The sequence below is a fragment of the Neodiprion pinetum genome, chromosome 5 (genome assembly GCF_021155775.2).
Source record: "Neodiprion pinetum isolate iyNeoPine1 chromosome 5, iyNeoPine1.2, whole genome shotgun sequence".
NCBI lineage: Eukaryota > Metazoa > Arthropoda > Insecta > Hymenoptera > Diprionidae > Neodiprion > Neodiprion pinetum.
This window is the reverse complement of record NC_060236.1, coordinates 21371635-21393211: the sequence shown is the minus strand read 5'-3', so window position 1 is coordinate 21393211 and position 21577 is coordinate 21371635. Positions and strand designations below refer to the sequence as shown.

General features: G+C 36.0%; 1 protein-coding gene across 11 annotated transcripts in view; it reads left to right on the top strand.

Moving 5' to 3' along the window:
- Positions 1 to 20172, top strand: part of LOC124220337 (junctophilin-1) — a 38398-nt gene extending 18226 nt beyond the window's left edge. For 9 of the 11 annotated variants that reach the window (XM_069136700.1, XM_046629044.2, XM_046629051.1 and 6 more), the window contains 8 exons: positions 173 to 340; positions 955 to 1992; positions 2320 to 2406; positions 3201 to 3535; positions 3714 to 3851; positions 4891 to 5173; positions 16539 to 16748; positions 17287 to 20172. In XM_069136700.1, the coding sequence (XP_068992801.1) occupies positions 173 to 340; positions 955 to 1992; positions 2320 to 2406; positions 3201 to 3535; positions 3714 to 3851; positions 4891 to 5173; positions 16539 to 16748; positions 17287 to 17373 (2346 nt within the window). In that variant the 3' untranslated portion in view covers positions 17374 to 20172. Of the gene's footprint in view, positions 1 to 172; positions 341 to 954; positions 1993 to 2319; positions 2407 to 3200; positions 3536 to 3713; positions 3852 to 4890; positions 5174 to 12163; positions 12736 to 16538; positions 16749 to 17286 lie in introns of those variants that run through there. The other 2 variants (XM_046629052.1, XM_046629053.2) reach the window with 2 other exon arrangements.
- Positions 20173 to 21577: the final 1405 nt, after the last annotated feature.

The following is a 21577-nucleotide window of genomic DNA, read 5'->3' as shown; positions in this document are numbered from 1 at the left end:
AACCTACAAGATATCGACAACTTCAAAATGAATTTGGAGGAGTGGAGTTTACAGAATATGAGAATGTTTGGATTTATTGTACGGCTTACTGAATTTCACTGACGACGATTATAATGAGAGCAGGAACAGATAGTCTCTATCTTGAATCACGTTGTTTTTTTTTCTTTCTCAGGGTTTGAAAATCCGCAAGCAACGGAGCACCGGTGACCTTGAAAAACGTGGCACGGGCGGAAGCATACGAAGCAATGCGAGTTCTGCGTCATGGATGTCGACCGAGAGCTCGCAGAGCCAAGCGTCGGCCTCCGTCCACACGGATAGCAATGCCTCTTTCGTCATTGAGGTAAAGTTCATCGGCAGTTGGATCACTTAAACCTGTACTTTCAATTCGACGAATAATAACTGCGACCGTTGAATCACCTGTATTTTGATGTTTCCTACAGCACATTTGTTTCGCAACTTGAATTATATAGATTTTTCACATCGTGATCCCCGAACTTTTTAAAAAGAGGCAGACTTGGAACAGAAGGATTCTATGTGGCATACCGGAGCCGTCAAATTGCAACCACGAATTTGGTCACTTTTCTGAAAAACCACGAATACCAACCTTGATGAGAGTCTAATCAGTTTCAGTCACTTTCATTCCCCATATTGGGATTTTATTTGTTGAATTTCACCGTTTCGAGTCAGGATTAAAATTCTAAGGTTTCGAACATCCGCGGAAATCAAGTGTTACCTACAATATTCTGCTTAACGGTATTTTTGTTAGGGACTCTCATTAAAGTCTTGGCGAACTGAACAGAAAAACATTTCTTAGTTCATTTGAAAGAAATTGGATTTTTCGACACCGTGATCAGTATTCCGAGACCTCAGAAAGGTGCTGAAACGCGTTGAGCATCATGTTTAAGAGTAAAAATGGATGAAGAAGCACATTGTATGAACGTGATGACGTTTCAGGACGAGCAGATGGATGCATCGGTGACCGAGACGTACCTTGGAGAGTGGAAAAACGACAGAAGAACAGGATTTGGAATATCGGAACGAAGCGACGGCCTCCGATACGAAGGGGAGTGGTTCAACAATCGAAAATACGGCTACGGAGTAACGACGTTCCGTGACGGAAGCAAGGAGGAGGGAAAATACAAGAACAACGTGTTGATAACGAGCCAGAAGAAGAAACACCTCTTCCTGATCCGCTCAGCAAAGTTCAGAGAGCGAATAGAGGCGGCAGTGAACGCCGCCCAACGGGCGAGCAAGATCGCCCTGCAAAAGGCGGACATCGCGATATCGCGGACGGCAACCGCTAGAGGGAAGGCCGAGCTCGCTGACATAGCGGCGGAACATGCGCGCGAGGATTCGGACATCGCGCAGCACACCGCGCGCCAGTTTGCGCCTGACTTCAGGCAGCCGGGACTCGAGCGCCTGCGCAATCGCGAGATCCCAAAGTACGTCCCGCCGCCACAGGACGCAGCGCCGGCCAAGAGCATCCTACTTAAGAGCAGCGGGGCTCAGGATCAGGCCCAAATTCAGGGCCCTTCCTTGCCGGGAGAGACGACCGCGAGTCCCTCAGCGCCTAGTCAATCCTTGACTCAGTCGATAACGCAGTCCATGCGACGGGCTAGCATGCGGCCGGCGCAGAGCCTGAGCCAGAACCAAAACCCGGTTGGTAACACTCAGAACCAACAGAACCAGAACCAGTACACGGCCCAGAGTCAGAACCAGTACACGAACCCGCCCTCCAACAATCCGTACAATCAAACGCAGCCGAATATTAACCAGATGCAAAATCAGTTTCAACAGCAATACGTAGCGCAGAATTCTTATGGTCTGGGAGGGCAGAGCCAGTTTGGAGCGCAGAACAACGGCGGTACTCCCACACAGTTCGGACAGAGCCAGGCGCAGAATCAGGAGCAGACCGAACAGTATCAGGCTTACCAGACCGCACAGGGGTACCAAAACCAGTACCAGAATCAGCAGGGGTATCCGAACCAGCAGGTAATCAAAAAAAACGCTGTCACGAATCGATGTTCATACAACTTTCTTTTGAAAAGGTTACAAAGTTAGCGCGCAGGAAGTTGCGAAGAGTCACGTTTCATTCTGTTTCTTCAGTGTCTCGAAAGTTGTGCGTGATTATGTTATTAATTCCCGTTAAATTCTGCGCAGAATTTTAGTGATCTATTTCTGTATATCCGTGGATTAGTCATTCGTTTCTTGCCGTGTATGCCCTTGTTGATGGTTGAGTAGAGGAAAGATTTTGCCAGATTACGGGGACCGGGATTCACTGATTCATGGTCGCATAAACGGACCGACTTTACGTTCTAGATGCTAATATCGCCTTTTACTACCTCCATTGGCCCGATGACGCAGCTACCCCAGATGAATCAGTTTTACGGAGAACAACTGTACCGCGTAAGCCGTATTGTTATTAGTAGTCGTTGTTTCTCCTCTTTGGAAACTAAATATGAGCATACCCTGCGATACCATTTGAATAACCCTGGTCTAACAAAACTAAGTGAACAACAAAAATGGTAATTACCGTTCAGTCTTTTGGATAACTTGCGTCGATCTTCCAAAATCCTTTTTGTTTTTAGTACTTTTGTCAAGATTGTTATCGTTGTAAATACCTGTGACTGATCTTCAATAACGGTCTTTCGTTCAATCATGTTTTCACCCCCTACTTAAAGGAACTTGTTATGGTGCACGTGTGTATGAATAGTTTCTCAGTGGAGAGTGAATCGATGAAACTGACGCACGAAACTGAAACACGAGTTTCTCAGTTAAGAATGGATCGATGAGACTAACACATAAAACCAATACACGGTAGTTCTTCCCAACCGAGCGAAGCAAGCGACGATGCTGGAAGCGAGCAACAAGCCGGGTTTGGCACGCAAAGCGCGTAGAGGCCAAGGCCGAACATCGAGGCGCGGTAAAGCCGATTTTTGCTTTTGCTATATGCGTCTGTGGAATAAATATTGAATTTCCAAATGTATTCCACTTGAACATGCATTTCATTTTAATTGCATTTGATATCAAAACGCATAAGAAGTTCCTTCTGTCGAGCGTCCCGCCACGGCCAGCCCCATGTCTTTTTAAATAAAAAACCCTACTGTGATGTTAATAAGAGGATTCGCTCCGTGGTTTTTATGGTTCACACAATGTCACTGTACTCAGACCGTGTTTCGATAGTAGTCTTCTGATTCCAGAATGCGGTGCCCAACCAGTACGCACCAACACCGCTAAACAACCAAGTGAATCAAACTAATCAGATGAGCCAAATGAATCAAATGCAGAACCAAATCAATAGCCAAGCCCAAAATCAGTACATGCCAAACTACGTCCAGCAGCCGCAGCAACATCAACAGCAGCAGCAACAGCAGCAACAGCCACAACAACAACAGTACCAAAACGACCCGACTGGTGTTCTTCAAGATCAGCAAAGGGGCATCAACACCGGTGCCAGCATACGAAGGAACAGCAGGATACTCAGCCCTCAGGACAGACCTCCGGGACCTCCTATGGCCCAGGCATTTAGCGACAGGTGATTTACGATCTTGAACCTCTTCCAGGGTTCTGTTCAAGACTTTGGTGGCTGCTCTACTCTTCGGCAGTCTCGATCGTGATGGATTAATTGATGATTATCTTGGATTTTTGTTACGAATGTATTTTCTCCTCTTGTTACTGTGTTGGTTGATTTCGTATATGGCCTCTGTCTGCAGACTGGATCACTACAAACGACCTCCCAGCCGAGATAGTTCGGTTGATCGGTACGCCAGGGCTCACTCGAGGCTTACCGGTTCTAGACAACCGTCAATCGACAAGGGACAAGTTCCACAGTCCCAGGAATCGATCGACAGGTAATTTTCAGAATGACAGATCGACGGGTGCGAATAGTGATAACCTGTTACGATCGGTATTATCCTAAATGTCTAATCAATAGAAGATCTGAAGTAAATTTCAATGAAAGAAGAAAAGACAGTAGTGGTGTAAAATAATACATCACGTAACGTGCCAATAACCGGTTTTATTCCCTTGTTGCATATAGTATTTTATTTCCGACTTTACCATGGCCACTTTATTGACTTGAAAAGTGGCTTCTCCATTAGCGGGAGAAAAGTCCTACTTTTTTTCCTACAAATTAACGGGAAAAAAGAACTTTCCTGACGCAAATTGAGGGCAAAAATAAGTACCTGGGGAAAAAGTATGAGCTGAAATAATATGCCATTTTTGTCCTGTTTTTCAAGTCAATAAAGTGGCCATTACAGTCAAGTCGAGAATAAAGTATTTGGCAATCGGTTATCGTCGTCTTATGCCTAAATTCACTTTTAGGAATAAACACAAGCAATGATAAATATCTACATTTGTTTCAGACAAAACAAATCAAGATCGATTAACACAAATCTTTGAAAATCTGTTGGTATTACTATAACCTTGAATTACTTATGAATACCTACACTAATTGCAGAAAATAAACACGAGATTGACGTATACAAATTTCTGGAAATCAGTTAGCATTATTACGATCTTACAATCCTGGATACGTTTTTGAAATACAGTAATCAATTAATTCATAGATATGTAGAATTTATATGCTGAAAAAAAATGAGAAATTGACATATTGTATGTATATGATTAATATTATAAAATCGGTTATCACGAATACAATTTTTCCGAGTCTGAATTCATTCCCATGGAAAAAATAAAATGTAGAAATCGGTAAACAGCCAACTTACGAATTCCCTGATGAAAGTAAAAAAATAGTTTGAGTGAAAACCATGTAAATCGATAAACGCCGTTAAACATCGGCCGTTGTCATTAAAATATGGCGTTAAGTTACTGCCCCAAGTCTCGGTGACATTGACAACCGATCGATCCATATTGCTGAATTAATTTCAGATCGGCAAGAGGCGCGAGCACGTTCAGATCAGCAACACCGTTGAACGGATCGGCGATCGGTAGCGGCGCTGCTACTCCTGTGTACACGGTACCGACGTCGAGTCAGTTCGAGGGTGCGCTACTCCGTAATCGTGGACTTGGCCAGGACATCCTGCCGAGTCCAGGACAACCGAAACGTACCGAGAGCCTCTACGTCAGTCCGGCTCGAGGGGGTTCGATTTCTGCGATCGGCGGAGGCGGCGCTGGGGGCGGCGGCGGCGGCGGCGGGGGTGGAGGACCGAAGGTGAGTCTTTAGCGCACTTGCATCGATATGACTATTATCATTACTACTACCATCCTTTATTTTGTTATTCTTATTACATGTTATTTTACGAGACCTCTTTTCATTTCCCGTTCGTTCTCTGCTTTGTTTTTGCTACTTTCGCAGTATTTCCTTTGTGCACAAAACTAACGAATTATCCTTATATTGTTTTGTTTGGTAGTTTGGTTGTGCGATCGCCATTTACAGTTTGACTTCACCAATCCTGAAATCTCATAAAAACATCCAGAATAGAAATTATTTAGATTGTAATTCAGGTACCGAAAAGACATGGGCGTAATCAAAAAAATTAACGAAAATACACCGTGATACAGAAGAAAAAAAAAAAAAAAAAAAAACCAAACACGGTCGAACGTTTTTCGTGGTTTTTATTCTGTTTTCAATTTTATTACAAAATATCATTTCCCTCACGTCATAAATACCTCTGCTTTATTCTTTACACGTACACTTATTATTTCGTTCCTAATGTACGTATACCTATATAGACATGGGTAAATTAATCATAATTCAGTAATCCATAGCAATTGTGTAGTATGTTATCATACGTATACGTATATTACACCCTACGTATCCATATACATATTTTATACTCACCTAGCGTATTCTCTCCTAGGCGCAAAACGAAGTATTACACACGTTATTAGTAGTCTGATATAATAAGCACTTCGGTCTCACTGCAATGTCTTTGTTATACGATTTTTGTCTCCTTTCATTCTCATTCCTCGAAATTCTAATTAACCTAATATACCAATTCATTACGTACACGAACTTTCCGAGAACCGCATTACATAGAATATTAGTATATTATACACTGTAGTGAACCTTAATTAGATTATATTGTATACATATATATTCTTATAGTGTATCTACCGTTGTTAATCAGTCGCCCTTCCAATTATACGTAGTGTACACATCCGACAATGAGTATTTAAATTAACTTTTTCGATTCTTGTTGTCGTGCAGACGTTTAATTACAGCGTAAAACCAAAAACTAGCTAAACATAGATAAAGACAAATCGCACGATAAAAAATCCAATCGAATAACGATGGTGACAAAAGTGAAAATACACGGTACAGTAACAATATCGCGCACAATATAAACCGATCGGCGAATTAGATTGTTAAACTATTTAAATGGAAGAAACGAAGCAGAAAAATAACATGCTGAAAAAACACAAATCAGTGAAGAAAAATTAATACCGAGGAAAAAAGAGAGGGATGAAAAGGTCCAGTTCCCATTCGCTCACATCTCATACTTATATTTTTGTTTCTTTTTTTTTTCTCTCTCTCTCTCTCTCTTTCAACACAGGTATAATATATCATACGTATTCGATTCAAACGAAACGCAAGACGACACGTGAATATGAATATATTTGCAAACTCATGGCGTTTTTTTTTTCTTTTATCCGTTCTTTGGTTTTCTGTCATTGTATTCTGTGCATGCGATCCCAGGAATCGAAAAGGAAGGTCCCTGCCCCCGCCGCCGCCGCCGCCGCCGAAACCAGTTCCGCGGGGCGGGCAACCCTATGAGAGTATAAGTATTTATAAATACCACTATAATATATACGTACACATACATACACGCATACATACATTCATACATACATACATGCTGCATATAGCGATACATATATATATGTATATACATATATATATATATATATAGATATTAAAATTGAAAAGCCTGGCACTGATAATAATATGAAATGAAATAGCGTGAAAAGTTGACACACGGGGAAATAAATATTGATAAATAAATAATCATGATGAACCGTTAACGAGGGTGACTTATGTTAGGCATATATAGGTATATAATACGTATTTTGTGTACAAAATAGCGAAAGCATTTGATGAACGTTACTGTTACTACCTATTAGTATTGTTTATTATTATTATTATTATTATTATTATTATTATTGTTATTATTATTACTATTATTATTATTATTATTATTATTATTATTATTATTATTGCTATTATTTATTATTCATTTATTTATTATTTCGATTATTATCATTATGGATGTGTATGTAATGATTACACGCATGTGACGTAGATATTATAGTAAGAATAACCAGTAATATTATAAAGTGTGAGTGTCGTATGGTCTGAAGTGTGCGCAATGTGGATGGGCAACTGGGTTATTAGATGACCGTGTTTTAGGTCAATTAGATGAATATTGAGTCGTGGAAAATTTCGTGCAAACCACAAAGGTTTTATTGTGTCGGTTTCAAGTGATATAAAGCAGCATATGCGACAAAGCACAAAGTTCGTTATTTAATGTGGCCCAGTTATTAATCTCAGCGTATTCCGGTACTTTGGATTCGTACATACATGTATATTTAACGTACAGTACTTGCGACCACGAAACCTTTCGCTTATTTTTTTAATATCATTTACATATACGTTCGGTTGTTTATTATCGTACGGCATGCATAAAAAAATTCCATCAATAATTTCAATCTCATTTCATTTGTGATTTACTTTCGTTCTTTTCATTTCTTCTTACATTCCGTGTTGATTTTTCTTATCAAGTTCCTTCGCTGTTTGATTTTCACTTTTCTAATTTAGTCCGAGTTCTCATTTCCAAGCTATTTTCGATATTTCAAATGTTGTCCTTTTTCACATTTCTTATCGTAGTTTTCAATTCGTTTGTCAACGAAAACAAATGTAACACGTTCCCGTTGCTGTTATTCTTGTTGTTGTTGTTGTTGTTGTTGTTGTTGTTGTCGTTGGTGTTATTGTTGTTGCCTTTAATAAAATTGCTGTCACTTTATTTAGATACCAAATGTATTAAGTTAGGTGTTTAACATGTTGAAAATTTCTTTCCTATGATACAGGGCTATTTGATTTTTCATTAATTCTACGAATATTTTGATCTTTGCTTTTTATTTTTATCGATAATTTTGAAGTGAAACAAGATAAATGCAACGCCGCTGAAAACACATTTTCACTGACCAAGTTCTTTGGCAATGTTGTGTTTATTTAGTTTGATCAATGTTAGAAAATTTGCGGAAAATGACAGCAGGGTTTTTTTTCTCAGATACAATATCCATAACCAAATTGGCCAAAATCATAGTAAAGAATGAAGTCAGTAATACTAATTTATTTCAGTAGTAAATATACTAGATTTGTATTTCACACGTACATACATACCTGTATACATTATATGTATATTGTTCGATATAGAATTTACCTAGTTATATTGGAATTACGTAATTAAAATCACGGAGACACGCGTGAAAATTGCAATTCATTCTATGGAAATAAGAGTCACTTTATCTTCTTTTTTTTAAAAAAAAAGGGTCTCTCGATTATGCATCCCTGTTCATAAATTAATTTATCAGCGTCGTTTGTTTTCAAATATTCATCTTCATTTTCCGATTTCATTTTCACGCTACAATATTTTATATTCGATGTGGAATCGTGGGAGGAATAGCTTTCGGGAGAGAAAACAAAACAAATGAAAAAAATCATTCCGTTTATTTTAAACTGTTAGTATTGGAATATTGAAAAGCGATTTTTCGAGGATAGTATAAATCGCGTTATTCGTTCTTGTTGAATGTATTTATACACTTCTGGAACGGTATATAATATGTGTTATACATGTGTATTTATAGACTTCCGATCGTCGAATTACTGGAAACGTTCGTCAGTTGCCAATTTCAAACGGAAAAACGTTTTTTATTCCCGGAAAACATCTTATATACGCGTATATTATACATATATGTATACATAGCAGGATATTCACCTGCTCATCTCATATATATATATATATATGTGTATATATATATATATGTATAGGACTGTATAATATCATAACAGCGAGATGTTAATTCGACCCAGTCAAAATTTAGAGAAGTATTTCGATAAGATGAAGCTGAAGAAGTTCGAAGAAATATAAATTCATATATTTGGCCGTATTGATTATTATTCCAAGCACGTATTATGCATATAACAACGCAACTGGAAACTCAACGCTTCATTATTTCTTCTTTCGGTATTTGATTTTTTTTTTTTTTTTTATTCTTCAAATTTTTAATCCAACCGTGAAACCAATTCGAAATATTCCCTTTTCTCCTATACTCATTAATCGAATTATTCATAGTCTCGTGATTGAGTACACGTTTAGGTATATAACTGTATATTGTAAACATGTTGAACAGTATAGTTGGACATAGTTATTAGCTGACTATATCTTATATATTTGAACGATCATATAACGGACGAATTTACAATAACTAGTAGTAGAAGAAAAAAAAAAACAAGTGTGGGGAAAAAACTGTAAAACTGGGAAATTGAGAACACCGTAACGAAAAGAGAATTTAATTAAACATTATTATCTATGAAAAATTTGACCGTCATTAAAAATTTAAAAGATATGTACATAATATAAAATTTCAATACTAATAATGATAATTAACAATTGATACCGTGTTGAAATTGATAGTTCCTCATATTGTATTCTATTGCACAAACAAAGTATATAACCGAAACATTTTATATACGAAACATACAAACACCTATTGCTGAAATAACCCAAAACTCAGCGATCTACGAGAAAAAGAGAGAGCGAGCGAGAGTGAGAAAGAGACAGAAACAGGCCAAATAGAAATAAAGAACTATTATACTAAACAAAAAAAAAAAAAAACAACAACAACTTAAGATAATAATAACGATGGTGATAATGATGATGAAGTAATCAGTCAATAGTCTAGAAACGAACGATGAAAAAAAAATAAATAAATGCAGATGAACTTCAAAGAAAGAATAAAAAATAATAAATGTAATAAGAAGCCCTCCATTCATTTTCGATAATGATAAAACCAGAGCCAAAACATTCATTTAAAAAGTAATATACACATATATTATATACATAGATTCACAATATTTTATTGTGTGAGCAGTATATAAACAATATGTGTAATATATTTGATAAATATTACAATAACTGTATTAAGCATTTTTTGGAATTGTTGAAACTATTGTAATTTAAATAATGTTACATACATAATATTTTTCTGAAATAATTATGCTATAATAAATACGATGTAAAATATGTATATTCTTTATGAAATTCAGGCGAAACCTCAGAGTGAAAGAAATTTACGACAAAAACGAAAAAGTTATCGAGCAGAAAAAAATTCTGCTACGACATAATATCGCGAAGACAAATTTCCCAACGCGTAATTGCGAATCTTCGGCACGCACACAAATACACCTAAAATTGTATGATAATATTGAACAATTACACTTATGGGTACAAAGTAAGGGTAAAAAAAAAATCCTATAAAAGGAAAGATTATTAAAAAAAAAAACAAAGCGATTTGTTCACGTTAATCTTATATCGTGTTATACACACGTGAATTGTGTATTTCGATATGTAAAAAGAACTACATACAAATGCATATAATATACAGTGTAGTTGACAGAAATAAAAAGAAAAGTAAGAAACAACATACTTATTATTTCTTTTATCTCGTGAAAACTATTAATACAATTATTATTGCTATTATATTGTTGTTGTTACTACTATCATTTGTTAAATGAGGAGGAAAGGTTGCGCGGCCTGGTGCGGCGGGGAGCTTTCCAATATTTTATACATGCATCGAGTTTTTTTCTCACTCATAGATAAGGTTCAAGCACATATTGTTAAAAGCGTTCATGCATATACACGCATGTAATCAACGAAACTAATAACATTCAGTTGGCATATTGTCACAAGATTTTCACATATTTTTTTTACGCCTACGTATGCTCTCTCATAAATCATTTTCGTCGTTGTTATTATTATTATTATTATTATTGTTATTGTTATTGTTGTTATTGTTATTATTATCTTCTACGCTCACTTGAGGTACTTTTTTCTGTGCTCGTTTTTTCTGGATGACTTTCCTTGTCCATTTTCGTAATGACTTCATTTTGTTTCACATCTTCTAACCAATAATACATTCCGGGATTTTTACGCAGTATAAATCTAAACATTTGAATATCACTTGAACCCCCTCCCCCTCTCTCCCGCAACAAACCCCATGTCGTCTGACCGTTCCACGTTTTCAGCGTAAATCGCAAAGATTTGTGTGTAATTTCTAATTCGTTTTGGTTTTTCGTTGTTGCTTTTGGACTGCAAAATAATCTGCACGCTTTCACTTAGGTATACGTTTCAAATGTTTAGCCAATGGAGAAATATCTGATTTGAAAATATCGTTGCTGACTTAAATATTCGTCGATATTGTAATTAGTATGAAACACGTTTGTCATTTATGTTGCTGGGTGATTAAAAAAAAAATGTACCAACAGAGGAAAAAAACCAGTAAAAACAAATTTTCCAAAAACTAAACTTTTGATTGAACACCAAAAAAAAAGAAAAACTAAAAATTGTACGGAAATAAAAACCAGTGGTGCACACCATCAACAAAAATACGATCATCAAAATTATCTGTAAATCGGTTGTACAAGCGTAGGAAAGTTTTTCCATTTGGAATGGGTCCAAAGTCTTTCGCGTTGTCACCGCATCTCTAAAAAGCGAGAAAAATAATGGAAGAAAAGTAAAAAAAAAAGAAAAGAAAAGAAGATACGGCGTGAAATTTCAAACCTTAAAAAGTTCTCAAATACAATTCAAATAATATTACAGGTGTTTGCAGAAATAAGAATACGTTCTATACGCGAGAGAATCAAGTACAAACAAAGAAGACAAAAACCAAAAAAAGATCGTTGGTCGGATTCTAGATGGTCAGGGTTAAACGCTGGTCGAGTTGGCATAGAAAGCCTCGATTTAACGAGCAGCCGCGCATAAATATAGGCATAGAGTGAGAACGTTGATGTTACACAGCCGCAGCGGTGACTAATTGCAAAAGGAATCGTTGAGAGGAGCGTGGCGGCAGCAGCTATTTCGGCCTCAATAGTGGGGCGAATCTATTTTCGGGTTACCCGGGCCAGGGGCGGGCGGTTGGTAACGCTCGGTCAGCAGTCCTCGGGAGATGTTCATCAGGCAGACTTAATCTTCGATTCTTGATGGGAAAGGTTAATCGGTCAATACGATAACAACGACACATCGCCGTTGGTCACACCATAATTACTATTAATCATTGTTACGACATACCCTCGGCGAACGACGACATGGGTTAAAACGCGCAGGCGCGCTCTCCCAGAGTGAAAGTGGCTCAAGTCATCGCGGTGTTCCGAAATCAAATTCAAATTAAATTTCAAACTTTCCGCCCGTCGGTGAAATCGAACACACTCACGCTACGTCAGCATGTTCAAATAAAATAATTATCGTCCGTATGGGGGAAGAGGAAAACGATTTCTTCCCGTTGTTTAGATTCTGAATCTCAAATCCAGAGCGAAATAGACAGCATCGAGGGCCGGACGAACGTTCGAAATTCAAATTCGCGCGCGAAAATCTCGGTTGACCTGCAAACATGCTGTGGTCGGATCCGGACGAGGAAGAGGAGGCTCTGCTTTGCAGCCCCGCGCTGATGGCAAGGAGGGCATCCGAATCGTGGATAGTCGCTCCTCCCGTTGAGGTATGATGATGTCCGTGAAGTATGCCGCAGTTTAGACTGCGGCTAGTAATCTGCAATACCTTTTTACAATATAATTTGATTCTTCGGATAGATTGTTTTTTATCTCTTGGAATTCAATTCCGAATTGTTCATCAATTTTTCGTATTCGAAAGCTGATGAAAAATGTTTTTTGTGCCTATCTATGAATTTCTCAATCCATGATTCGCCACGTTGGTCATTTTACGTAGGACAAAATTGAGAAAAAGAAAAGAAACGAATAATACATTTAGAACGACTCAAAGCCACTGAAATTTGTTTAAAGATGTCCAAAAGACGAGCTCATCCTTTGAACACGCTGAAAAGATGTTTAGATTTTGAAGGCGTCTTTTCGTGATTGTGTTAATTTGAGAATGTTATAATTTTTTCAGTATTTTGTTTACCGAGTGTTTTGTTATCATTTAAGTTCTGTCAAAAATATACAGTAGACATTACTATACACATGATGAAGGGAGAAAACAGAACGACATTAACGATTATAGATCGACTTGATCTATCATAATTGATTAACTATTCTGTTATTTTTTATAGACTCCTGCCTTACAACGTATAGTAGTACGGCACAATTTGATAAAATATAATAAACTTGACATAACGTACATGAACTTGGCTCGCCCAGTGTCGAAAATGTGAATTCGGACTATTGCATAATTTGCCGTTAATTATCCGTAAATTAGTCGCGCGACTTATTTATTTGTCGCACTCAATTTTCAAAAAAAAAGCGGATGGCGTGCTAACTTTTCAAAAACTTAGCGCGCCATCTACCAAAAAAAAACGCACAGCGAGCATCATGCGTAATTCTGATTTGGTTGATAATTTGCCGTAAATAAGCCGCAAATTAATCGCGCGGCTTTTTTTTTCGCACTCAATTTTCAAAAAAAGAGCGGATGGCGTGCCAACTTTTCAACAATTTAGTGTATATATAGGAATGTAATAAGGATTCAAAAGGGTAAACACATCATCTACACGTTCCATTCATATATATACACTGTGCTTGAAGAGACGAAAATTCTTATACATTCATACCAGGCATACGGAAAAACAAATTCGAACTCACTGGTGATGAGAGAAATTAACAACAGAGTCAGGGCGGCTAGGTGGTCCAGTGGAGTAAGGCTCCGGTTAAGCATCTCTAGACGCCAGGTTCCTGGCTCTCTCGTTAATTTTTCGAAATCACCAATTGTTCGAATTGTCAATTTTCAATATTTGCTATCATTTGATCAACGACCGGCACACAGATAGATAGAGAGACCTGTTATTGTATGCAGAGTTGTGAAAATAGTAATGGGAAAGTAATGCATTACTCACTACTTTAAAAAATGTGTATTGGATAAGTTCTCGATTATAAATTACAAAAGTAATGTGTAATGGATGAGTGTTCCATAAAAAATTAAAAAAAAGTAACGTGTAATTGATGAATGAACCATTACAAATTGCCTATGAGAAAAAAGTAATTCGTAACGGAGAGTATTCCATTACAAAAGGAAAAATTGCCGTACTCGCATAACGATTTGTGCGAAACAAAAGCATGCAAATTAAAAACTTGTCCATATTGCTACCTTGTCATTTCATTTCAGTCGCTAAATGTTTCTTCTGAACAGAATTTCGCAATTTTATCGATATGCGTAATTGAATTCGAACTGTGCATGCTCGGACTACACGGTGTTGAGTGTGTGTGTGTGTGTGTATACATATATATATTAAGTATATCAAATATGTATAATCCAGAATTTGCCGAATATCACATATATATATATGTTTATGGGTACGTCCAATACTTTTCGACCGGAGCCTGCGGGCTTGGGTGAGCGATTCGGCTGCTGATTTTTTTCAAGACAGAAGGTTATAAAAAAAGACGATTCTCCAAATTTGAGCTTAATATAAGAAAATCTGGTTGTTATAGAAATTTTTGAAGTTTTTAATAATTCAATTTTTTAGTTATTTTACCGATTTTTTCATGGGAGCTCTATGGGACTTAAAGACTCGAATCAAACGGCATTTCCCTTCTCTGACCTTGTATTTTGAGGAAAAAAATAGTTTTTTACTCCAAAGCAAAATCCAGTTTAATTTGGACCCTTTTCATGAACTACTATTTTAGCAAAATTTCGCATAACTTTGAAACGCTGCCAAGTCAAGAATTTTCCAAGTAGACGGCCAATCGACGGTTCAAATTTTTCGTCTAAGTATACTTTATCACTACCTACACGAATTATTATTAATTACCACGTTCCTTTTTATATACGGCCTCGCAAGACCAACTGATTTCTGGAAAATCGCTGTTTTCAGATAGCTGTAACTTTTTTCTGTCGACTCGAAATCGCTTGAGATTTTCAGGGAAAATACTTCATTCTTTCCCCAAACAACGCTGAAAATTTCCAGCTAGGAGTCGATGTTGTTAACGAGCTGTGAATTTTCAAAATGTTCAAGTTTCCCACATAATATTTTTTGTGGTAGATGGCGCGCTAAGTTTTTGAAAAGTTAGCACGCCATCCTTTTTTTTTTGAAAATTAAGTGCGACAAAAAAATAAGTCGCGCGACTAATTTACGGATAATTAACGGCAAATTATGCAATAGTCCGAATTCACATTTTCGACAATTGGCGAGCCAAGTTCATGTACGTCTTTACATAGTTACAATACATGTATGAGCATATTACGTCTACGCCTGTCTACACTTATAATACATGGTACAATACGATATACATTATATGTAAATATATTGCGTAATGTGCATTCCGATAGCGTTGTATATTGGGGGTTATACACCACAAATTCCGATGCTTGTTGACACACTATGTAAATAGGGACTTTATAAAACATATATACGTTGTTTGTGTGTTGTTATGATAATAAATGCATGGGCATGTTTAGTACATACATATATATACACATTATTGGAAAGAAGAAGAATCTGGAAGAATGAATTTGCGTCGAAGATCCAAAGCCTTGGCTTTCAATTTCTATCCATGTAATCCGTGCATACTTGCATATAACACAATATATACATCGCCGGAATGCGGATAGTTGTTTAACTTAAACTCCCACAGCTCTACTTCTTCTTTCTTCAATATATTAAGCTCATCCGTGGCATCTTTCCAACTATAGAAGTATACCGTGAATATTTTCTTAACCTTAAAACTTACCCAGCCCTTTTCTCACATGCACCTATTGTATACGTAATTATTTCTCTATATGTGTACCGCATATAATATATCATATTCAGATCGTGTTCAAGCACAGCGGGATGTTTAATTTACAATGCTGAATTAATGAAATTCAAACGAAACAAATATTCCAAACGTGTTCCTATCAAATCCAAATTTTTTAATTTTTTTTTCTCTGTTTTTGCTGCAACTTCAAAATCGATCATATCTGAAATCCATATTTTTTATGGACCGAATTATTAGTGATTGAATTTACTACGACGGGCTGCAGTAAAGTTTTAGTGAAAAAAAAGATCGAACATCTAGGATATAACGATTTTCAAATGGTAGCTATTCGAACGATGTTGGACGAAGCGAGATGCGCGCCAACTGGCGGTAGCGTCTCGCGTCAAAGTGACAGTCCGAGTTATAAATAACGGCGGAATTTCAAATTCGATCCAACTTAAAGACTGGTAACGACACGTCGATGAAATTCCCCCACTACTTTCATGCAAGACAGTCAATTTTTCATCCCTGCTGCGTTTGAATTATCGAACGTGAGCGACCGTTACTCGAATTTGCAAATTTGAAGGAGGAAAACAAAACTTTAAAAACACTTTCATAGGCGATGCCGGTAACCGCAATGCCTCTGCAACGTAAGAAATCACTGCCCGACGTTGCCCAGCCAATTCAACTCACCGCAAGCTCGCCTCTGTCACGGGAAGAAGTGAGCGTCCTCAGCAGCGCGCGTCGCGAAGAAATCAGAAGACAGATTGACGAGGGCGAGAGGCTCAGGGCCAACCCCTTACTTTACCTCGTCAGCCCCCAGGTCAAAGTGCGTAAACGAGATAAAAAAATATATTTTTCAAATAAACTATCTGTAAATATATAACCATCGGTAATTATTATTTATTGCGTAATCAGGCCTCGAATTGACTGACGGTCACTCACATTTCGTTTTTGTTTGTCAAATTTCTATGCATTCTGTGTTGTTTTTCATTTCCGTTTTTTTTCTCCATTTATTTACCTATTCATTTTTGTTAATTTTCTACTTCGAGAAAGAAGAGGAAAAACGAAATCATCAATTATTTTCTCGAGAATTGTTGAACTAATTTTAAAACCCACACTGTAACTGAAACGACATTTCAGAATCCAATAATTTTATATTTGAAAGAGATCATAAAGCAAATCCATCTTTTTTCAACTTATAATTCGAAATTGAATTTCGAACAATCTCGAACAATATTAACTGCATTTAATTTCATGTTCAATTTTCCGTTTTTAAATTGTATTTTCACTTTCACTTTCTTCTTCGTTGACTCGATACTTATCATTTTTATTGTTGGGACCTAAACCGTGATATTTTTTTTCAGGATTGGTTCTCTCGTCAGCAGTTGGTGATGCTGGTACTTTTCATCAATATATCCCTTGCCCTGATGTTCTTCAAATTGTTGACGTAGCAGGCAGCTGGGAAGTTCTTTACCGGGAAAAACGAAAGAATAACGAAAAAAAAACCAAAGAAGCACTCGACATCATCAACGTCATTGTAATCATAATCATCATCGTGATAATTATCACCCACATTCATACGATAATAATAATATCTATAATAATACAATAATAATAATAATAATAATGAAATGCTGCCGTACGAGAAGAATTGTAAAAAAAAAAAAAAAAAAAAAAAACATCGGCTGTGAGGATTTCGACATCGCAAAAATTATGAGAAAAATATGAGACGATCGCGGCGAGAATCGAAAAACAGGAATAAGAGTTTATTGATGAAACGCGACAATGCAATTTTCAAATTCCGAACAAAAAAGTGAGCGGGAGCTGCAAATAAGGGATCGATCGAAATCTAGGGAGCGAAAAGCGATGCGTGCGAATCGAGTTGCAATGCCTGCGATTGCGCATCCGTTCAAACGATTATAATACCGGTTATGTTATTATACGGTAAACTATGTGTACCTTATAATTCATTGTTACATATTGTACTATCGAGGAAGAGGAGGAAAATTATGCGGACGTAGAATCGCGTTTGATTTTCTTGTAGAGTGGAATAAAAAGATGAAATACACGATTCACATAAATGAATATGCGTAATATGTATATTAGGGTGTCCCAGGAAGAATAAAAAATTCAATTTTTCATGCTCCTACCCCTCAAAACTTTAGTTTTAATAGAAAAAAACACATCCTCGCACTGGCCGAGCTCTGTAGCTCAATGGGAACCTGCCGCTAATTGAACATTTCTAATTATACAAGTTATAATAACGTCTATGACGAACTTCGGGAAAGAATTAAAATTGGAGACTATGAGGATTATATTTCAAGTTAAAAAGAAATTTTCTTCTTACACATTTCCAATGTTTTATGAAAAAAATATAAAAAATTTCGAGTTGAAATTTGTTTCTCGACACCATCCTGTTCTACATAACAATTCAGATCAATTCTATTCATGATAATAATTTAGTCACTCGAATAATTTGTCAATCTTGTCTTTTTTATAAATAATTAGAACTGTGCTATAAGAAAGTTTGTTTATTAGTTGAAAATTTTGTTTTTAACTTAAAATACTACTCTCATAATCTCGAAAGTCTTTTTCAACCACAAAGTTCCTCGTAGACATTAATCAGATTCTATAATTAGAAATGTCCAATTAGCGTCAGCTTCCCATTGTACTATATAAAGCTCGACCCGTGCGAGAATATTTTTTATTATCAAAACAATAGATTTAAGGGGTAGGAGCATGAAAAATCAAAATTATTTTTTATTTTTTGGGATATCCCAATATATATACGCATATAATACATGTGTATATTATAAATTGTTATGTTGAAGAAAAAAAGAAAGATATTAATAAATATTATTGATAGAAAATTCGATAATGTAATAAATGCTATATATATATTTATATATAAATATATCTTGCGTTTTCGTGGATACGTGCTAGGACACCCTTCAGGGTGCGAATCCACTCCGAGCAGCTCCGAGTTTCGAATCAGCCGCCTGCTAGCAAATGAACAGCGGATCTGCTCAAAATGAACCTGGAGCGCATCCACGCAAATACACGGTATTTATGTATATGTGAACAGACTGTACTATATAATGTTACGGTGTACGTAATGTATGCATACTAACTTCGGTATGTGTATACATACAAAATAAAAAAAAACCAGGAGAAAAAAAAGAGAAAACGAAAACTAACGCGGAAGAAAAAACGATACGAGATGTGAAAACGATGGTTTTTATCATTAATAATTATGCATACACAATATCATTAAATTTCGTGAAATTGAGAAACAAATAAATGTTAGGAAACATCACGGGATATACCCGTATACATATAGAATCGCACATAATATAAAGTAATATATTAAATTATATGCATATCTCGTGATTCGTTTCCTCGTATTTGTTTTTTTTTTTTTTTCAGTTTGACCAAATTTCACAATATTATGTCGGCTATAATATAAAATGAAGAATTATACATAAAGAAGAAGGAAAATGAAATGAAGCAGAGATAAATATAAAATTGAATCTACTAACGTCGTCATATGATATAAGAATTATATTAATGAAAACCGACCGACCAATGAAAATTCTAAATAAATTTTTCTTTAAATTGTGCTACAAGAAAAATATCTGAGAAAAATTCCGTGTAAATGCCTGTTACATTGACGTCTTATATATATGCATATACATTACTGATGTTTATTTATTTTTATTACCACTTTCTTCCGTCTTGTCGTGATAATATGTTGATGACGTTTCAAAAAAGAACGTGCAGAAAACGAAATTTGAAATGAAAAACTGGGCAGAAAGAGAATCAACGAGTAAAAAACAAGCAAATTATATGGTCCACCTGCACAGCATTAATTTATTTATTCGTTTTTGGTTTTTGTTTTGATGGTATTTTCTTTAACGAAGACGAGAGAGAAAGAAAGCTAGATCGAGTAAATAAGCCAAAGAAAAAATGTGAGAATGAGAGATTGAGAGAGATTGCAAGAGTAATAACTTATATTCGTTGTCTATCCGAGTACTTGTATATTATGTATATGTATTACAATATTTTTACACTATATACATATGTATAGCTGCATACATGAATGTACTATTTTTTAATACTAAAAGACTTAGTATCGAATTGCCTAAGACCCCAACGCCTAGGTTTGGGTTGAAAAAAAAAATATTAAAGAATACAAGAAGTCGAGGAAGCAAAAAAAAAAAAGCAAGAAAAAACAAAGAGAAATAAACAAAGTTAGATGAATCAAAAAGAGAAGGGGAGAGAAAAAATTTATGTAATAAAAAAGAACTATCTATGTACAGGTACGTAGCTGTAACGATAATGATAATAACAACAACAATAATAAAACAAATTTCGCTCATGTAATACTTACTAAAACGTAATATATACTGTTCAAAAATATTTTCTATCAAATCTATTTACGTTTAACAATCGACTACTAATCTAATAACGTGATTATAGCTTCATTAAAAGCGAACGATTGTATATGAATGGAAGTGCGCGTGTGAATTTTTTGACTAGGATTCTCTGTTCGTACGAGAACTAGTCGACGGTGAAGTCAGACGTAAGGTATTGTCGCCATAATACAGATCAGTGTGAAATAAATCTCGACAATTGGTGAGTGCCGAAAATGATTCTGCAACCTAAATGAAACCGCCAGCGAGTCGGCACGACGATCACGAGTTGATTTAATGCTTGATTTTATTTCAACGCTTCAACTATGAACTGTCAAATAAACCAAGTTAAAACTATTGCAGAATTCAAATGCAAATAGAAAATTGTCTGAACTGCAGAATAAAGAATCATCTCGAGGATTCATTTCAAGATGTAATTGAAGCTTTTTTCTCAATATTATATTCAATATTAATTGTATTGTATTGGGACAGATATTTTTTTTTTGTTCTGTGTAAAACCATATCGCAAAACATTGTTCATCTTTCTAGTAATGTTATAAGAAAATAACTATAGATCTGTAACGTTAAATATACCTCTACAAATGCTGCATGATTGTTAAATTTAACTGTCATTATTGTTATTGTTACAAAAAATTCTTTTTATTCATATGAAGCTTAACAATTACGTGAAAAAAAAAAATATATATATACATCTATATTGTTTAATATGAAGAACCGCATATCATCGCTAAATATAAGTATGTATAATACATCTATTATGCATTATGCAATACATTCATTCATAACAATGCACATAACGTATTCGCATATTACTCGTATACGATACATGCATATAGGCATATAAATAACCCTAGAACGGTAACGTTATTTTGTTTTACCTATTCCGGTAACGTGGGCTAAAAAAACCCCGCACCAATCTTGTAAATTCCATCTCTCGGGTACATCGTATCGTCAAGGGTCCTATAGGATCTTATTATCTTAGTTTTTTAATAATGAATCACGTGGGCCAAAAAACTTTTTGAGTAACTTCCAAATAAGTGGTTAAAAATTCATGTGTCTCGAGTCGAAAATGGTAAGCTGTACTCTTGCGGCGGGAAATTTAAATTCGCCTGGGGTGTTTTTTCACCCCTCCGTTAGCGTTCTAGGGATAATGCAGCATGTGGTACGTCCATATAATTATATCTCATTACATTATTATATTCTACATTATATTTATACGATA